At 36.0% G+C, this 18,838-nt stretch overlaps 1 protein-coding gene across 7 annotated transcripts in view; it reads left to right on the top strand.

The window, feature by feature from the left end:
* The window catches only part of RALGPS1 (Ral GEF with PH domain and SH3 binding motif 1), a 142,228-nt gene that overhangs the window by 86,636 nt on the left and 36,754 nt on the right, over positions 1–18,838 (top strand). For all 7 annotated transcript variants that reach the window (XM_042786610.1, XM_042786611.1, XM_042786607.1 and 4 more), the window contains one exon: positions 17,033–17,170. In XM_042786610.1, the coding sequence (XP_042642544.1) occupies positions 17,033–17,170 (138 nt within the window). The remainder of the gene's footprint in view (positions 1–17,032; positions 17,171–18,838) is intronic.

Here is an 18,838-nt window from a genome sequence, read left to right as displayed (position 1 = left end):
TCTATCAGGAAATGGCATGTGCCCAGGAATAAAGGAAAATAAAATTATCCAAATTCAAGCAAACTCTTAAAATAATTCAGTGCAGATTGAGAATCCATAACTTCGCTGCACACCAGTGCATTTTTTAATGTTTGCTTGCTACTCATGTCAGTCATCCAAAGCATTTTTCTCATTTGATTGCTGTGAATACTTAGCATTTCCCTAGAACCTTCCTAAAAATTTGCTATTATAGAAGTTTCTATGTGTAGAACACCTCTGGTTATTAGATATCACCTCAGTTTGTTTGTTTGTTTGTTTTTTAAATAAAAATAATTACTGTAAAATTTCTCTACGATGTATTTATAACTTGCTGGGAATCTTGCAAAGAAATTATCAGAAGTGAAACGTCGCAATACAAAAACATTCATTTTTTAGGTACTTTTTATCAACAGTTTACCAAACCAAACTGTTATTTCACTGTCACTATATATCATAGCCATCTTTAGAAAGCTGTACCATATTGAAGTAATATAATTGTTCATAGTTTTTCAAGGAGTTTTAAAGATCTTTGGGTTTTGAAGAAATGGAGGAAACCAGTATGAGAACACTTAGATTAATCAAAGGAAAAATAAAGATGTTTAAATATACTGGATTAAACCAAACTATTTCTGTTCAAGTTAAAATGTGGAAAAGTAGTGGCTAGTCTAGTAATCAATTATTTCCATCATAAAAGTGAATGTCTACTATATCAAAGAAAAAAAAAAAAAAACACATCCAAATATATTACATTAGTAATTCAGTATGCCTTGGGCTTTTAAAATTTCTTGTACCTTTACACTATGGCCTGGGACTCCTGCAGGGTGCCTCTTAGTTACTGTTATTTTATCATTATTTTCTAATTTAACTGAAAAGCTTACTCCTTTCTATACCTAAAGAGAGAAGACACAAACCCAGGGTCTGAAGTGGTTGTTTCAGTGGTATTAAGTAGCATAGTCTGGATACCTGGGATTAAAGCAGTCCAAAGCTTTTCCAGTTCACTAGTTTTATACTGAAAAAGCTGGTTTAATTGAACCAGAATGTGATAATTCTATTCATTTTTGACAGGTTTTGCAATAGGCCCATTGAATTTTCTTCCAGCTGGCATATGATTCACACTCCTTCATTTCCAAGGTGCTTCTTTACTTACAGATAAACAGAGCTGCTCAAGGGAGGGAAACGGGGAGCAGGAAGAGTGAAGGGAGCTGGTTGCCATGAGTGTTTGCCAAGATCCTGAGGTGGCTGTTTCCTGTGCTGATCCATTTCTGAAATTCCTGACTACTTACAGAGCAAGGAAAGTGATTCCCTACCTAGATCACAACTTAAGTATTTAATTTTCATTTTAAAGTGAACATTTTCAGATTCTTTGCTTTTGTAGAAGAATCCAAGTTTCTCACTTGCTGTTATGCCCCAGAGCACCCAGGTTCTTGGAAATACAAGATTTCCTGAGGTTAAAGTTCTTTATTTAGGACCGTATTTAGAAATAATCCATAACCAACTTTAAATTCTTTAACATATAATTAAGATCCATTGTTTTTAGGTCACTTAAATTTAAGTGCAGTTAAATGCCTAAAAATTTTACCCAGTGAAGGAGACTAAATAGCGACTTCTCTTGTGGTATGTTTTTCAGTTGTTAATGTTCTCTTGCAGATAATTGTGTTATAAATACAAATATTTGAAAGATCAAGAATAGCCAAACCCTATTTCTTTGATCATCCTCTTTTCTGAATAAGAAACATTATTGCACAGATCAACCTTCTGGTTAAGTGCTGAGTGCATTTTTTGTCTTTTTAAAGCTGTCTAAACAGCCTGTTCCCGGAAACTTTTGTGTATGGGTCATTCCAAATTGTGTATGACAAAGCCGCCTTATTTCTTCAGTCTGTTGCAGTTTTGTCTGTTTGGGAAAATAAAGTTGTTGCAACTTGATAGGTGACAGGGCTCTTTTTGGATGAGCCAAGTGTTTGTAGGGTATCCACATTGTTTGGATAACACTAGGTGTTTGCCATTTGGGAAGGACTGAAGAGAAAAATGGGATTAGCCTTTATGTAGGCATTCTGCTTGGACCAAATGAGAATGCCTCTTCCTTGGATTTGTAATACTATGAAGCGGAGTTCATTGCTTTTTGATAAAGTCTTTATGCTGAATGATGTGATTTTCAAAACATTTAATAGTTCTGCCATTTCATTTTCATACTGAGAATCTCGGAGATCAGTTTGTATTTAAATCTATGATTGGAGAATAACAGATCCTCCTAATAGTAGGATACTAGTAGCTGGTTATTTCTGGCTGTGAAAGCTAACAGTTGTCTTCACCAGAGTAATACAATCAGCAAGGAGTGGTCTAATTGTTAGACTTGGCTTTCAAAACTAGTGAAACTACTGTAAAACAACTTGTCATAGAAGTTAACTTTGAGTCAGTGATCAAGGTAAACAAAATAGATAAGAATGTGCCAGTCTTAAAAAGGCAAACTTTGAGAAATCAAACTGATTTGTTTTTCAGACAGTGTGTAGTTCAGTTGCTGAATTCATTTGACACAAGAGCTTTTGAAACTAAAAATTTTTTTAAAAAAGTATGTGTGGAGGAATAGCAGGAAAAAGTGGACAGATTTGGAGAATAAATGTTGTAAAGAAAAAAATACCACCCAGACTTAAACACAGGAGTGTTTATACAAGATCTATCTCAGGAAGTCCCTAAACCACAGCTCACTGCTGACGGGAAGCTACATCTGGAGGACAACTATTGTACCTTTGCCTTTTTCCTATATTCTTTTTTTTGAAGCATTCTCGGCTTTCTGACACTGAATAACATATGTTTTAAAATGTTGAAATTAATCACTACTGCAATCTTCTGTAATATATTTTTCCTGATACATGGGAAAAGCATTAGGAAACAGTTGAGTTTTGGGGAAAAAATAAAAAAAAAAAATAAAGTTGGCAGTACTCTTGAGAAAATCTGATTTGTTCAGAGGTAAAGCTTTATGAGGAAGCTCCAGACAGCTTCAGAAATTTTTTAGACTGTTTCGGTCAATAAGAGAATGATTGTAACAGTCAGAGGTGAATTTGGGCGTAAATTCCTGAACATAATTTCAGCTGATTTACTGTTAACGTTTTCTTTCACACGCTTGTATATTATTTTGAAAGGTGCTTCATTTATACCATACTTCCATCTTTTTCCATGTTAGGCTTCATTGCTACAATGACAAAGCTAGAATGATTAATTCCAGTGATTGGGTTGAGTTTATTCAGCAAACACCAAGGGATTGTTTCCTCCTTTTAGTTTTAGGAAAGCTAAGCAGGAAGCAATGAAAATATTTTATTTCTTTCATTACACATAGACGAGAGGAATGGCTGAAAGTGCGTTAGTTGAGTTAAAGAGGTTTCTTTGGTGTTCCAGGTGATAGTGACTTTCTGAGAAGTCTCAGATGTTTACAGACACTCCTGAGTGGCCTTTTGGATTAGCAACCCTGCTTCTAAAAGATTTTATTGAGATCACCTGTGTGCTTGAGTGAGGAAGACTAAAACTTTATATAGATCAGTGACAGTCTTTGCATGAGGTGCAACATGATTGTAGGCTGCGCAGTTGAGGATTTGATACATCAAAAGTTAAGGAAGAATGTCTTTTAGGAATTTTTTATTTTCTCTGAAGCACTTTAAGTCAATCAGCTGTCAAACTGAAACATGTCTCAGGCTTAAATATCAGGTGGCTGTATGAATATTTCCTTGTTTCTTGTAGCTCTCATTAATGGGACAGTTCTGACTCAGGAACTAAATCAGGTCTAGATATATGATGCACTTTGTGTGGCTGCAGTAAGACCAGAAACAATTTGATGAACCACCCAAGTGAGTAGCTCAAGGAAGCTGTCTTGGTAAAATGCATCATTATTGATTTGATGCATCTTTTTTGTTTATGTAAGTATCTGTTAAATGTTGGTTTTCATTGATACTGATCATAGCTTTTCTGTAACAAAACAGATGCACTTTATTACGGGATGCACATTTCTTATTCTTTGACACTGAAAACTGAGAGTGAAGTTTAGTGTGGGGATGAATTTTGACTAACCTAGACCTCTAGAGTGAAAGGGTTAAACTGATATTTAATTCTTACTTTGATTCTTCTTAGTGCTGTTCCTGTAAATTTTGCAGAAATAATTTTGATTCCTTTTAGATGCACACATCAAAAGTAAAATTAGTTTCACCGTGTTAAGAAATAATATATTATTGTACTGTGCAGCTATTTTGTTTGCATATGCTGAAATGATTCTCCACAGCATCCTTATGTTTTACCTAAATACATATTTTACAAATAGCATATTTTACCTTTATATTACAGTAAAAAGCATAGTATTTAGTAAAGTCATAATCTGCTAAAGTATCTGTGACAATTAGTATTCCCTATCTAGGTTTCTGTCAGTGTGTGTATAGTATAGTATGCAGGCCAGTTCCATAGCCACATTAGCAAGTTACAGGGGATAGGAAAAAAATCATGTAGAAAATGAGGCCTCTGGAGGTCATCTGGTTCAACGTCCTGCTCAATGAAGAGCTAATTTAAGAAGTGGATTAGATTACTCAAGATCTTCTCCATCTGAGTTTTATAAACCTCCAAAGATGGGGATTTGCCATTTCATGGCCTTTCTGGGCAATGCTGTACTGCTTGACCCCTCTTAAAGTGACTTTTGGGGGGTTGTTTTTTCTTTTCCTTTTTCCCCTTTGTTTCTTCCCCGTTTTTTTCTCTTCCCCGTTTTTTTCTCTTCCCCGTTTTTTTCCCTTCCCCATTTTTTCTCTTCCCCGTTTTTTTCTCTTCCCCGTTTTTTTCTCTTCCCCGTTTTTTTCTCTTCCCCGTTTTTTTCTCTTCCCCGTTTTTTTCTCTTCCCCATTGTTTTTTCTTCCCTTTTTTTTCTTCCCTTTTTTTCTTCCCTTTTTTTCTTCCCCTTTTTTTTCTTCCCCTTTTTTTCTTCCCCTTTTTTTCTTCCCCTTTTTTTTCTTCCCCTTTTTTTCTTCCCCTTTTTTCTTCCCCTTTTTTTCTTCCCCTTTTTTTCTTCCCCTTTTTTTCTTCCCCTTTTCTTTCTTCCCCTTTTCTTTCTTCCCCTTTTCTTTCTTCCCTTTTCTTTCTTCCCCTTTTCTTTCTTCCCCTTTTCTTTCTTCCCCTTTTCTTTCTTCCCCTTTTCTTTCTTCCCCTTTTCTTTCTTCCCCTTTTCTTTCTTCCCCTTTTCTTTCTTCCCCTTTTCTTTCTTCCCCTTTTCTTTCTTCCCCTTTTCTTTCTTCCCCTTTTCTTTCTTCCCCTTTTCTTTCTTCCCCTTTTCTTTCTTCCCCTTTTCTTTCTTCCCCTTTTCTTTCTTCCCCTTTTCTTTCTTCCCCTTTTCTTTCTTCCCCTTTTCTTTCTTCCCCTTTTCTTTCTTCCCCTTTTCTTTCTTCCCCTTTTCTTTCTTCCCCTTTTCTTTCTTCCCCTTTTCTTTCTTCCCCTTTTCTTTCTTCCCCTTTTCTTTCTTCCCCTTTTCTTTCTTCCCCTTTTCTTTCTTCCCCTTTTTTTCTCCCCCCCCCCCCCCTTTTTTTTTTCTTCCTCCTTTTTTTTCCCCCCCCTTTTTTTTTTTCCTTCCCCTTCCCTTTTTTTCTTCCCCTTTTTCTATTGGAATGTCTATTGCTGTAGCTTGTGTCAATTGCTTCTTGTCCTGTCACAATGCATCTCTGAGAAAAAACTTGCTGTTCCCTACAACTCCCACAGACACTCCTTTCTGTTAGGGAAATAACCGTAGTTACATCCTGCGCCTCTGGCCCCATCTCTTCCCCAGGCAACACAAGCCCAGTTCTTCAGGCCTGTCCTCATCCGTCAAGTGCTTCTGCTCCCAGGCCTGTGGTCCTGTGCTGGCCTCTCTCCAGTTTAACGTCAGTCCTGTACAGAGGTGCAGCAAAACTGTGCTGCAGTATTGCAAATGTGGCCTCACTGCTGCCAAGCAGATACAAAAATCTTCTTTAAAACCTTTTTGAAAATGGACTGTATTCTGTTTGGTTGCCACCACTGTGCATGTAGTAACATTGCATTTTATAAGAAGGCATGCTACTAAGCAACTTTTCCTGTAAACTGCATGTTATAATCTAGTTTAAAAATACAGTTTGATTTGCAATGTTGCTTTCTTAAAAGTCATAAATGGCTAGAAAGTTACTTTTCTCCTGGTAGGTCGGATCAGGGGTATCTAAACAGTTGATGTATTCAGGCTAGCAGCTAAGGCTTAAATAGGTGTCACAGCCTCTGAGAAGGTAGTGTGAACTGAACCCTTTCTCTTTTTCTGGAGCTGGTGATCATTACTTCTTTTTTTAGGTATAGAAGGAGCCAAAAGAAACAGGGCATTATAAGAGATGCCCTTGGCAGAAGGTAGAATTAAAAGTTGTATGAGTGCTGGAATTTTGTTTTGATTTTTGTTGAATGAATGCTTGATTTTAAAGATACTCATGCCTTTCAAAGGACTTGTTTAGGAATAATGTAGTTGCTCATTATATCCTATTGTTGAAGCTATTGCGCGTGAGTGGAACTGCTTTTGTACTCATGTACATACTATAATAATGACAGTGTAGTTTCCATTACTACTGTTACCTATTTTTTAAAAATGTATTTGCCATTACTGTGTTGGTTGGAACAAATCTTTTAATTCTTTGTGTGAGTGTTGTCTTTTTAAAAATATTGATATAAACTGACAGAGGCTAACAGACCACAAGTATTTTTACTCTTTTTTTTTTTTTTTTTTTTAAATACTAATTGTACATAATACTATTTGTTGTTTGCAATAACATCTTCTTGTTTGCCATGAAGGAAAATAATTTTCAGAACATTCACTTAAATTACTGAATTATTTGGGGTTTTGTGTTTGATTAATGGAGGTGGAGTTGTATATTAGAGTTACGCTATGCATAGGTGTTACATTGACGCAGTTTTTGAACCTATGAAGTGCATTTGCCTGGATGATTCCTAGGTTTTATTGAAGTAAATGCTGTCTACACTGAAAACCTGCTGAAGTAGTTATTCCAGTGAATGTCTCAATTTGGATGTGATCATTTTTGAGGAATGCTGGGCCTGTTATAGACTATCTCTTCCAAAGTAAATATTCCAAAATAGTTTGTCTATGCTTTCCAGGTATAGACAAGCCCAGAGTGGCAATGTGGCTCGCCCAGACTGTTTTTTGGTTCTGAAACCAGAAAAGAGAGAAATTTATGTTTTTACAGTAAGCATATGCATGATTATCGGTGTGAAAACAAGTTAGATTCAATTAAGAAGTTACACACAATCTACCAAACAGCCTAGTACAGGACATCTTTGGGGTTTTGGTTGATACATTGCTATTTCAAGTCAAAAAATACTGCAGGCTTGCATGTTAGGCATACTGTGCTTTTTTGCTCAGCATAAGATGTAACACTGTTTCAGGTACAATGTGAGTGTTGATTATCTCTAATTAAAGTTGCTAATTCTTGTTCACCAGACTAGCTTTGCCACATATTTAAATGTGTATCCTACCAACATCAAAGTTTAATTTTATTAGTTGATGTTGCTGAGGTTAGTTGAGCCAAAATAAGGTTCTCTCTCTAGCTGTACGTTTTTATAAGCTCAGTTTTGCTCATATCTCACGATAAAACAGATTGCTTGAAGTATTTGCTTTATTTGCAGTTAAAATCAGTGTCAGCTGTCTGCTTGTACATTCATAGCCTTGCTATAACAAATTAGCCCATATAACTGCTGTACTCCAAACTGCCTTACAATAGTAGATGTGTAGGCATAGGCTAGCACACTTATAAAATTTATCATAATAATAGAGTTGTGGCTGCAAGCAGCCCCTGGAGATCATCTGTTCCAACCTTTGTTGAAAGCAGGGCCATAGGTTATCTTATCCAGGGTCCTATCAAGCCAAATCTTGAATATTTCCCTCAAGGAAAGTTGCACTCCTGGGGAACCTATTCCGGTATTTCATTGTTCTCACAGTGAAGAATTTTTGCTTATATGCAGACAGAATTTACCCCATTGCCTCATGTCCTGTTGCTGTGTATCACTGAAGACAGTATTTCCATCTTCTCTGTAGAATTAGTGTGGATTTTGCCAAGCAGCTTTGCTGTTTTAATAAGAAAATGTAGACAAAAGCAATACTCTAAATCCTTTCCAATGAAGCTGCACTGGGTAACAGCTTAGAGATTCTGATTTAAATATACATATGCAAATCTGCATCTGCCTCCCTATTGAAAGAGGTCCTCAAGCCTATCAAGAGCTGAAAAATTAATTAATTGTATAGTTTACAGTTTTGACATGTTTCAACTGTTGTGTTCCATATTTTCATGTCAAGCTATTTCTGCTTTAAAGCAATTAAATAATTATTTAAAATTTAAATATTTGAAATTAATTATTTAAAGCTCTAAGTAATATATTTATAACTTATTTAAGAAAGGCATCTATTTTAAGTTTTCCTTTTCCCTTATATGAGGATTTGTATAAGGAAAATTCTCTTGATATGTTTTTGAGATGCTTCTCATTACTCTCTTTTTAAGATAGAAGTCATATGGTTTGAAGCTGTGATTGTTTTCCCTTTCATGTTTATGTGTTAAAGAAATAACATTCCAGAAAGCAATCATATTAGCTACTTGCCCTCTTAGTACCTTACTAGCAACATCATTAACAGGCATTGCTTTTACCTGTGTTTTTGGAAGAAAGCTTTTGTGATAATGTGAGTATTCACACTTTCATTACATTCAAGGATATGCAAAGGAGGATGCCAGAGAATGGCAAGAATGTCTGTGTTAGAATTTGGAACTGTGTAAGTAAAAATCATACAAAACTTTTTAATTGACAAAACTTTTTCTCTTTTTTACTCAATTTCACTATAGTTCTGCATTTGTGTGCATGCATGATACTGATGCTATGTTCTGGTTAACTGGCATCAGAAAGAAGTGATAAACGTGGTCATAATCCCACTTCTACTTTCCTGTGAGTGATCCCGTCCTTTTGGCTGCTATGCCAGCGACATGTAGTACAAACCACATGTTGTTGCCTTGGCAAAGATTTGTCTTCAGTTCTTTTTAGAGTACTCCAAGTCCTACCAAGGTTAACCAGTATATGCATTTGGTTTTGTAGAAAAATTTTCCAGCCCTTAGTCCATGGAAAATATCCTGTCTTCTTGAAACCAATCATACCACAAAACTGTTGGCTTTTCTGACTATGAGCTAATCTTCTAAGAATGGTGTCTTTGGTTTTACAGACTGCTGACTGTAGTGATTTGGATTTTCTAGCACTTAGTTAATTGTTAAGTTGCTTTCTCTCTGTCCTCTGCTTTGTTTATCATGATACAACCACACTACTGTATGTGGGAAAAGGCTTTCATAAATATAGCTGATTACAAATTCGAAACATAATTTTGTCTCTTCTGGTCTTCCTGTCAAACTAGTTGGGGACAAAATTACTTCCCACAGGTTCCCTCTTGTTATATGTGCCCTTTACCATGTGTCCTATAGACACTGCTTCCTGTACTGAAAGAATGCTCTATACCCAGACATCCATGTTACACTGCAGCATATGTGTATTCAGGGGCTTCTGGGTTGTGAATATCCTCACAAAGTGTACATGATAACTAGGGAGCTAAATTTGTTCATTAAAACATTTAATTTTTTTTTCCTCTTATAGCATGTTTGTGGTTGTCACGGTAACAGTGGAAGTTACCAAACAAATGTGGAAGATTATTATAGTACTTGATCAAAATGTTAAGTAAAAATAACAAATTGAAGTCCCCAGGCTAATCTGAAATACTTCCTCATCAGCTAATTATTCTTTGTTGCAACATAGTTGAATATCTGACTAAGAAAAATTCCATACAGCAGCTGTTTCCTAGCTTATTTGCATTTGCAGAATTGCACAGACCCTTAACAGAGCACTATGCACTGAAGTATGTGTCAAGTATACAGTAGTGGTGTGCCACTTTGTTAGCCCTGCTGTTTCACAAAATAGTTTTATATCCATTATAAAAAAGAGGAAAGACAACAAAAAAAAAGGAAGCGACAGTTGAGAATTAGGCAAGTTTTCAATCTTTATCTGCACTGTTTTTTTCCAATGTTTTGCGAGTATGTATTTGTGAGACAATTTTAGGTACTGTAAGTTTTAGTTTACAGCTTGTGCCTGCAAATTGTTGTAAACCCCCAAAAGAGATTTGAGATTCTGAATTGTTAAGAGTAAATGGTGCTGCTACTTCTACAGGCTGCACATCTTTACCTGTTTTCTATAAAGAATTTAAACCCCACTTTTGTTAAGTCTTCCTGGTCATATTATTTATTTTCATGAGGACTTTCTGACAGAGAAATGCGATCTCTCTCACTCAACTCCTGGAAAATAGAGGCTAACAATAACTTGCCCAGGTCAAATAAATCTGTGATAAAACAGAAAATTTGAACCTGGATTTTCTCAATTCCAGGCAAATGCCTTAAAAGACAGATTTCCATTTGTTTCTGCTACTGCAGTTTATTTTAAACTATATCCTAGCTGTTCTCATTGGTATAACTTTGTACATGTGATTTGCTGGACTGAAAGTATTTTGTCTTTCATAGCATGCTATGTCAGTGTTTCTTAATGAGGAAAAAATCACACACCATAGCTGTTCATAAAAATTTTAAAGCTTACATGCTTGAGCTGAGGTTTATTGGAATTGGGTGAAGCTGAATAACCACGAGTTTCTGAACTCTTGGGATTATTTTTCTTAAGAACATGTTGTTAGTACCCATCAACTCCAAAAGTATTCTTATTTATTATCTGCCTCAGTGCTATTTTCTTTTTCTCAGAAGCCTTGAGTATTGAATAAAGAAATAATGGGAGATGCTAAACGGTGAATCAACGCACAAATATACAGACTTAGGTTTGCATCCTGCTGAACACTGCAGTTCTCCATAAATAATTTTTCAATAAAATATAGCCTTGCAAGTTGTTGTCTGGTGGATTGAGCACTCAAAATGCATGATCTGGGTAGCATTGACTGCTACATTTCAAGGTCACTTTTTTGTTATACTTCAGTTTCCATTTCTTTAAACTATCGGTAATATTACTTCTTCGTTTGAGCTCTGCAATAAAAATTTAAGAGCTAGTCATTATAGTTCTTCTTGCCAATTTAAAAATAATCAGTCCCTTTTACACAGTGTGATTACCATTGGTAAATTTAGTTCTGGATTATTTGGCCATGCTCTTCCTTAGCCTGTGTTGTTATTTCCATGATACCATAAACTAATGAATATTGTGTCATCCACATACAATATCCAGCTGCAAAATTAGTTCTAGTAACAATGGGGAAAAGTCAGTATCACTGGAAAATGTTTTGCCTGTGGAAGCAGCTGCCCATGAGCTCACCCTCTGGAAAATATCCTGATGGCTTCACATCTTAGAGAGCTTTTTCAGTGCACAGTAGCACAAATGTAAGCCAGGGTTTGAAAAGCTAGTGCTGTGTGTTTTCTTTGGCATATGGCAACCCTGAGCCTTTCCTTTGAAAAGCAGGTCTTAAAGTCTTTTGCTGAAGGGAATAATTTTGCGATTCCTGTGAGCAGAATAAGCTGATGCTCATCTATTCCTATTATCACATCATATATATAGAAGAGTTCAAAATGCCACTGCCCAGATGAAGGCTGGTAACACTCAAAAAAAAAAAAAACCCAAAACAATAAACTAATCATCCTTCTTGCTTTAAAATAAGGGGTGAAGAGGAGCAGCATTGAAAAAGCATAGTTTAATGTGTATTTACAAATAATATGTTCTGTTACATTCCAGCAGGTTACATTCAGTTTAATTTTTTATTGACACCCTTCAGTTTGGTTTCCTTCTCCACCCCATTGCCCACAAAAAGCCCATTTCTTTACACTTTTATTTGGAATTTACAGGGCCTATGCTAACCAGCTCCCTCTATCCTTTTTATTGTTCGTGTATCTTGTTGGTCCTCATCTGTATATTGTCCTGGAAAATTTACTTTTTGTTCTGAAGAAGTACTTATGACTACTGATACAGATTGAGAGGGTGTTTATACCCTTGCTATCAATGAGAATAGCTGTTAACTTCCTCAAAATAGCTAGAAGGTAGCATTGAACCAGGCTGCCATAAGGCACGTTGCAGCATAGAGGCTCTGAGCAAATAGAATTTTTACAATCTTTTGCTATGTTTTGATGCACTACTTGACAAGGGAGGACAGTAAAGACCTGCTATATGGAATCTAATTCTAGGTAGGATCTCCATGCCATGAATAAATCTTGGTGACTCAGACTGGTTTTACTCAGCATCAGACTGCTACAGAGCCGTTCCAATACTGCAGAAATGGGGGTTCTTCCCTTCATTCTAATGTGTAAGGTGCTTGGTCCACGTTGTCAGTGTGTAAATGTTAGTAACTCTTGTATGTTGGATGATGGCTGAAGCAGCTCCCAGTATGATTGGACCCCTTGTAATAGGTAAATTTGGAAGAGCTGAAAATAGGAATTGGGGTTTAGGTGGTTGATTTCAGCCCCCCAAACGTAAATAATACTGGGATATGGAAACAAAGCAGATATAAGCAGGACCAAGGTGCTATTTGTGCTTATCTTATTTCTCTCATATGACATGTAGAATCTAATATGAGATGTGAAATCTACTATCAGATGTAATAAAGTAGTACATGTACCCATAACTTTCACAAGAGTGAGAAAGGACAAAGGAAGAGCAGGTGTTGCTGATCTTGACAGACCTGTAGCAAATTGTCTTCTAAACAGATTAAGTCCTTTTTTTTTCTTCTTTTTTTCTTTTGTTTTTTCCTCTGCTTTTGTATATACTTTGTTAATCCAGACATTCATATAAACAGCAAAGACCAGTCAAATCAAAACCAAGAAAGCAGAAAGGAGAGTGAGAGAATGGAATGAGCATACAGAAGAAGAACAAGATGTGTTCAGGCCATACTGGGAAAAACCTGGTCCCCAAAGGAGAGATGATTTCATCTGGGTTATTTTTTTAACAGTCAAGCTCAGGTCATTCGACAGGTTACTTATGGAGTAGATGTACAGGCAATTCACAGACTTACTTGTCAGAGACTTAGTCTTCCTGCATAACTGAGGAAATCTGGGGATGTGGAAGCTAGGCAACATGTAAGGAATGAGAAATTGAAAGAGTAATGCTGTGGAGTTTTTAATATAAAGATGGCAGCAAGAACCAGCAACTGTCAGAAATAACTCTTGTTATAGTTATCAGTAGGCAATCTATTGTGGAATTAACTGTGATGTCTTAGTTTTAAAATATTGTCCATGGTAATATATAAATGTACAAAACTAACTATGCTGGCCTTTTCAGCTAACATTCTTAAGTGAAAAAGTCTAATTTTCTGTGGTTTCCAAGCATGTGGACACAGAGACAAAAATATACTGCTATAGGTAAGTTAACAGCTGTACTCAAAGCATACAGAAAAGCAAACTCAATCACACTCTCTTCCTAAAATGTCACTCATCTTTTGGCTTGGGTTATTATTATAGTTCAGAGAAGTAGAAACATATTAGCATACTTAATCCAAAGGTCCAGAACACCAAACTAGTAATACAGATTACAAAAATGGAGGCTATTTTCATGAGAAAATAGAACAAATATAACTGTTAATGAAAATATATATAACGTTTAATGATACACAGTTCTGTCTTTCTAGAGATAGAAATGTTTAGTGATGGAAATGAAGATGAGTTCAGAATGGTTTTTAGAAGGTACTTTTTGGGAGAAAGCAATGAATATCCCAGGTTGCTCATAAGCCATTAGTCTGAGTCGTATGAACCTCTGCTTTATAAACTGTACACCTACTCATTTACAAGGACTAAACATCCTTTTTGGTTTTGTTGGGGTTATCAAATTGCCTTTGTCCACTGGAGCACTCTCTTATCTATTGTGTCAGTGGGTCCAACAGGGATATAGTTCTTTTTTAGTTAAATTCACAGATTGGCGGGGTCTTGAGAGACAGTTTAGTCATGGCCTTGTGGTTCCCTAGCAAAGCATTAACAGTTCCTAATGAACTGAGTTTGTTCCTGCTTATCACTGCACCTATGTCAGTGTTTTCATTTTTCAGTGACGGTTCATATTTTTTCACCCATTCCTCCCTAAGCAGTGAAAGGATTTTCCAGAATTCATGAATCAAGAGGCTAAAAAATTAGGTGGGCACTTTAGCCTGGCTAATGCTGGACATAATCCAGTGTGACCCAATGAGCCACTTAGTTGTCAAGGTGGCAGAGGTCTGAAGAAACAGGAATGTAGCAAGCACAGCACTAGTGAGAAGAAGTCTTGCAAGGGATTTCCATGAAGTATTCCTAAGTCTCAGAGCAGAAACATTAATGGAGATCTTTCAGACAGCCCTTGAGATATACAAAATTCCACAGCAAGACTGAATGCGAACTATAAAGCTACGTAGTAATGAAGTATGGGATGTATTCAACATGTGAATGAGATTTTGCTTACACAGATAGTCAGTACTTATTAAAATTAATTAAATTACTGGGTGTGTCCCTTTTCTTTTTTTTTTTTTTTTTTTTTCTTCCCCATAAGTTGCAGAGAAGAAAACCTTAGTAAGCCAGATGGCTTTTCTTAAATTTGCTAGACTATTGCTGGTGGTCTGTAATTTATAGCTCTGCATGACAGTAATGAGACATTACTAGAGAACACATAAGAACATTTTAATTTCAAAAACTAATTTGTATTTTCCCAGATGGAATTCTTATTTTCAGGGTTATGGCGTTTTTTTTATGAGTGAGTTTGAGGCACACTGACTACCAGGAGATTAGATTAAAATAATTCGGTTTTACTGCACATGCTTATTCCAAAGATCTGATTATTAGTAGTAATTAACACAGGCATGCTGAAATTCTCTCAGGGTTGTGTTGCTTAGCTATGCTCCTTGCATTTCATTGTAGTGGCTTTCCTTCCCTTTTAAAAAGTTGCACTTGACTAACAAAATTGCATTTGCTGTTGATTTAGTAGCTGGGTTTCACTGAGAAAGTGTAATGTTCTAAAGCTAGAAGAGTGCAATTAAGCCACCTAGCTATTTTCCTGAAACTAAGAATGATCTTTTCAAGGCAGGGCAAGAAAACATGGTGCAGAGGAGAAGTCATTAATTATAAACAAGCTCAAAAAACAGTATAGAAAATCTAATGTGGAAATATGGTAGATTTTTATGCTGCACAAGTTATTTTCCTGCTCAAAAGAGTCTTACTTTATTATGAAAGAAAGAAGCACTAACTTCCCTGCACATCAAATAGAATGGTAATATATTAAATTAAAGTCCGACTTTTAGCTGACCCTAAATGTTTGAGCAATTCTTTAAAGAAAAATCAGACTGAGATAATGTTTTTGACACATTGTAGCAATAGCTGCAGTGATCCCAGAATGGAGCACATACAGGGATTTCTATTCAGTCTATTTAAATACAGTGTTCACAGCAGACTCAGTACATTTTGTACAGCATTTTCTCCCTGCATTCATAAAGGGTTTCCCTTCCAGAACCTCTGACATCTGAGACTAGGAGATTATGCTGTTTGTTGTCTTAACTAAATTTCAGAGCCGACAAATACCAGCACTTAACCAGCCAAAGATATCTGTGACACTTGTTTGGCTATGTGTGGCCATTGCATGGCTCCCTGAAGAGGCAAAAGAGCAGCACATCTCCTTTATATAGCGATTGCCCTTACTTATTTCAGCAGGTCTTAGTCACAGAGTGCCTGTGTGGCCAAGGGCACGCTGGAGATGACGAGGTATGTTGTAACTCTGCCTCAGCAGACTAACTACTCCACTTCCCTAAGAGATGAAGTACTGTGCATTACAACTTTGTTCCTTCCTATGATCTGCACCCAAGGCATGACAACAACGAGCATAACTACAAGTCCTTAAATTCATTTCACACACACACTCAAAGCCTCTGTACTCCTTCCCTGCATTCATACAATTGAAATTCTAAAACTGATTAAAGTATTCTCACAAAAGACAAGTGTTACTCTTCCTCATCTTCATTTAAGTGCGTTCAGTTAGTTACTGAAGTAAACGGATAAGCCTTGAATTATGCTTTTATAGTAGTTTTTATGAATTTTGCAAGGCTGTGTTGCAGAGTTATCTTTCAGTTTTCCACAGTTAAAAATTAAGACTTTCTAGGCAATCTCGATGATTCAGTTTTCTCAAACTTGATGATTGTGTATTTTATGTACTTCCCAGTCAGTAATTTTTCCCTTCATTTGTGATTGCTTTCCAACTGTTCTAGAGCTGTAAAAGAAGCCCCTTACAAATCATAACGGTATGTGTGAAACTGAGTGGCCTGTGTTTTTTTACCAACCAAAATGACATTTTGTCTAGTGCGCCAGTGCTTTGGAAAAGTGCAATACAAATAAGAACAATCAGCATTTTTTGGCAAATACAGTAATCAATATCTTTCTGTATTTGCTGAGAAATCCAGGCCTAGACAGATAAGTATGCCATTTTTTCAGTTAACAAATTCATAAGTAAAACCCTTTTCTTTACGCTTTTTAAATCATCAAATAATCCAAACCTAAATATTATCCCTGTTATCTTCTAGCAAATGCAGCCTGGAGCTTCAGCCAAAACATGCAGTAGTAATGTTAATGTAGTGAATAGTCGCAGACCTAGGAGGCACTACGGTGCAGTGCTAAGCTTCGGTCAGTTGTGGCCAGAGGCTGGTGTACTTGCTGTCAGTTCTGTGCAGACTGCCTGTACTGTCATCTGTGTTTCATGGCAGCTGGCACTTTCTTTTTTCAGTGTCCTTGTTATGACCATGCAAATTGCTCATAGTAGACATTAGCCTATATAAGCGTATGTGAGCAAAATATTTTATGTCCTTTTTTAAAAGGTCTCATAGAACTCAACTGCTAATTATGAAATATTTCAACATACAAATTCCAAGCTCTCCTTTTTTAATGGTCCCAGACCACAGTGGTGGTAAATAGTTGCTGGCTGTTATATTCGTTAAAAATTATATAACTATTTTTGTTTGAAACACTTGATCGATTGATTGATTTGTTCGTTTCAGGAATTTATCTCTTGGATTTAATCTACATTGATTCTGCATATCCTGCTTCAGGCAGCATTATGGAGAATGAACAAAGATCCAATCAAATGAACAATATTCTCCGAATAATAGCTGATCTGCAAGTCTCCTGTAACTATGGTTGGTAGATTTTGTTATACCTATTAAGCCTTAACTAAAATTTCAGTAGTATAACATTGTGAAAGTGGGTTTCAGTCCTTCGTAAAGTCGACACAAGAGGCTAACACTGGTAGAGTTGAACGCTAGTAAGTGATACAGCTTCCACTTCTGTGCGGTTTCAATCTTGCTAGTAAACTGGACAAATAAGCATGTATTCTAAATGGTAAGAGCTGTAACAGAAGCTATGCAGAGTTTACTGCTACATGTGGACTACAAATTACATACTTTCAAGTACTGCTGTTGCATTTGGGGTATATTCTGTTTCCACCGGAGGCAGAGAGAATTATCTTAATATTCTTCCTTTACTATAGATACAATGTGTTTGGAGTGTAAATATGTTAATTTTATTGTTAGTATCCTGATGATACGTTTACAAAATGAAATACAAATATTTAAACCTATACAGCAGTTGTTAAACTGCATGTTGAGCTTTTCCACATACTTCACTTGTTGATGATCTGAGGAACGAGCGGGCTGCTTCTTTTTGTTAAGAAGATTTTACTCTAAAATTAATTTCTGCAGTTCTAGCCTGTTAGTGAAGCCTTATGTCAACAAATGTGCTGGGTTTGGGGTCTTGATGAATACTCAGTGTACTGTTGGTGACTTATCATGAATTTTCATTGCTTAATGTGAAACAAGCTGGAAAGCCATGAGAGCAGCTGTACAATTAAATAAATTCAGAATATTTATATGCTAGAGCTTTGGAGAGTTTTGACTAGAAAAAAGTTAAATGTTAGATTGTGAGAAAATGAGGTGAGAAATTACTTGTGTGTGCTTAAGTATCCAGCCCTTGTTCTTTGTTCTCAACTTTGGTATTATAAAGTATTTAAAGGTAGAAGCTAGGCATAATAATGTATGATTCTGAATAGCTATATTATTCAGCTATCATGTTCTTATTGTGAGCTTTATTTTGTGTTTTGAATACTTTGAATGACAAAGAAATCTCATTATTTCACTGCCGCTTTCCTTTTTACAGTTTTGGCATCTTCATACATTCCTATGCATTAATTTTGAGTGTTTTTGTTAAAATCAGAATGAAAATTAAAATACGGCCTTGATGAAACAATATTTGGGAATAATGGATGCCTTTAAAACAGTTAAATTTTATGGTCTTGTAAAGACAAGTTAGATACTACAAGGCACGTTCCTGTCCATGCACCATGTGTCAAAGGATTTTTCTGTCATTCAGAACTTAGTGTCTGTCTGTCTTAGTATTCAGTATTGTAATTTTTAAGTCTCTTTACTTCATGTTCATATGAGAATCACTAGCAGCCAAGGCTGCAAGCTTTAAATTCCCCTCAGAACACTAAGCACAAAATTCAAGCAGAGTTTGCACTAAATAACTCTTTTCCACTTGTGAGATAGTATATAATAAAATCCACTAGTTTTCATGGTGATGAAATGGATCTGTGTTTTCTTTAAAAACTGAGCATCACTTTTGCTCAATCAAATCTTGAACATCTTCTTAGAGTCAAAGTAATATTTCTGCCTGATTTGTTTTTCAGGAAGCTTCAAATTCTCTGTTTCCATTAAGATAACCTTAAGAACGGGAAAAAAAAAAAAAAAAAAGGTGAAAGAACAATTAATTTTGTATGATGTGAATATTCATCTTTGTTTGTTTGAATGCTC

This window comes from Tyto alba, unplaced genomic scaffold, assembly GCF_018691265.1.
Source record: "Tyto alba isolate M040663 unplaced genomic scaffold, T.alba_DEE_v4.0 Super-Scaffold_11, whole genome shotgun sequence".
Lineage (NCBI taxonomy): Eukaryota > Metazoa > Chordata > Aves > Strigiformes > Tytonidae > Tyto > Tyto alba.
This window is presented reverse-complemented; position numbering and strand designations above follow the sequence as displayed.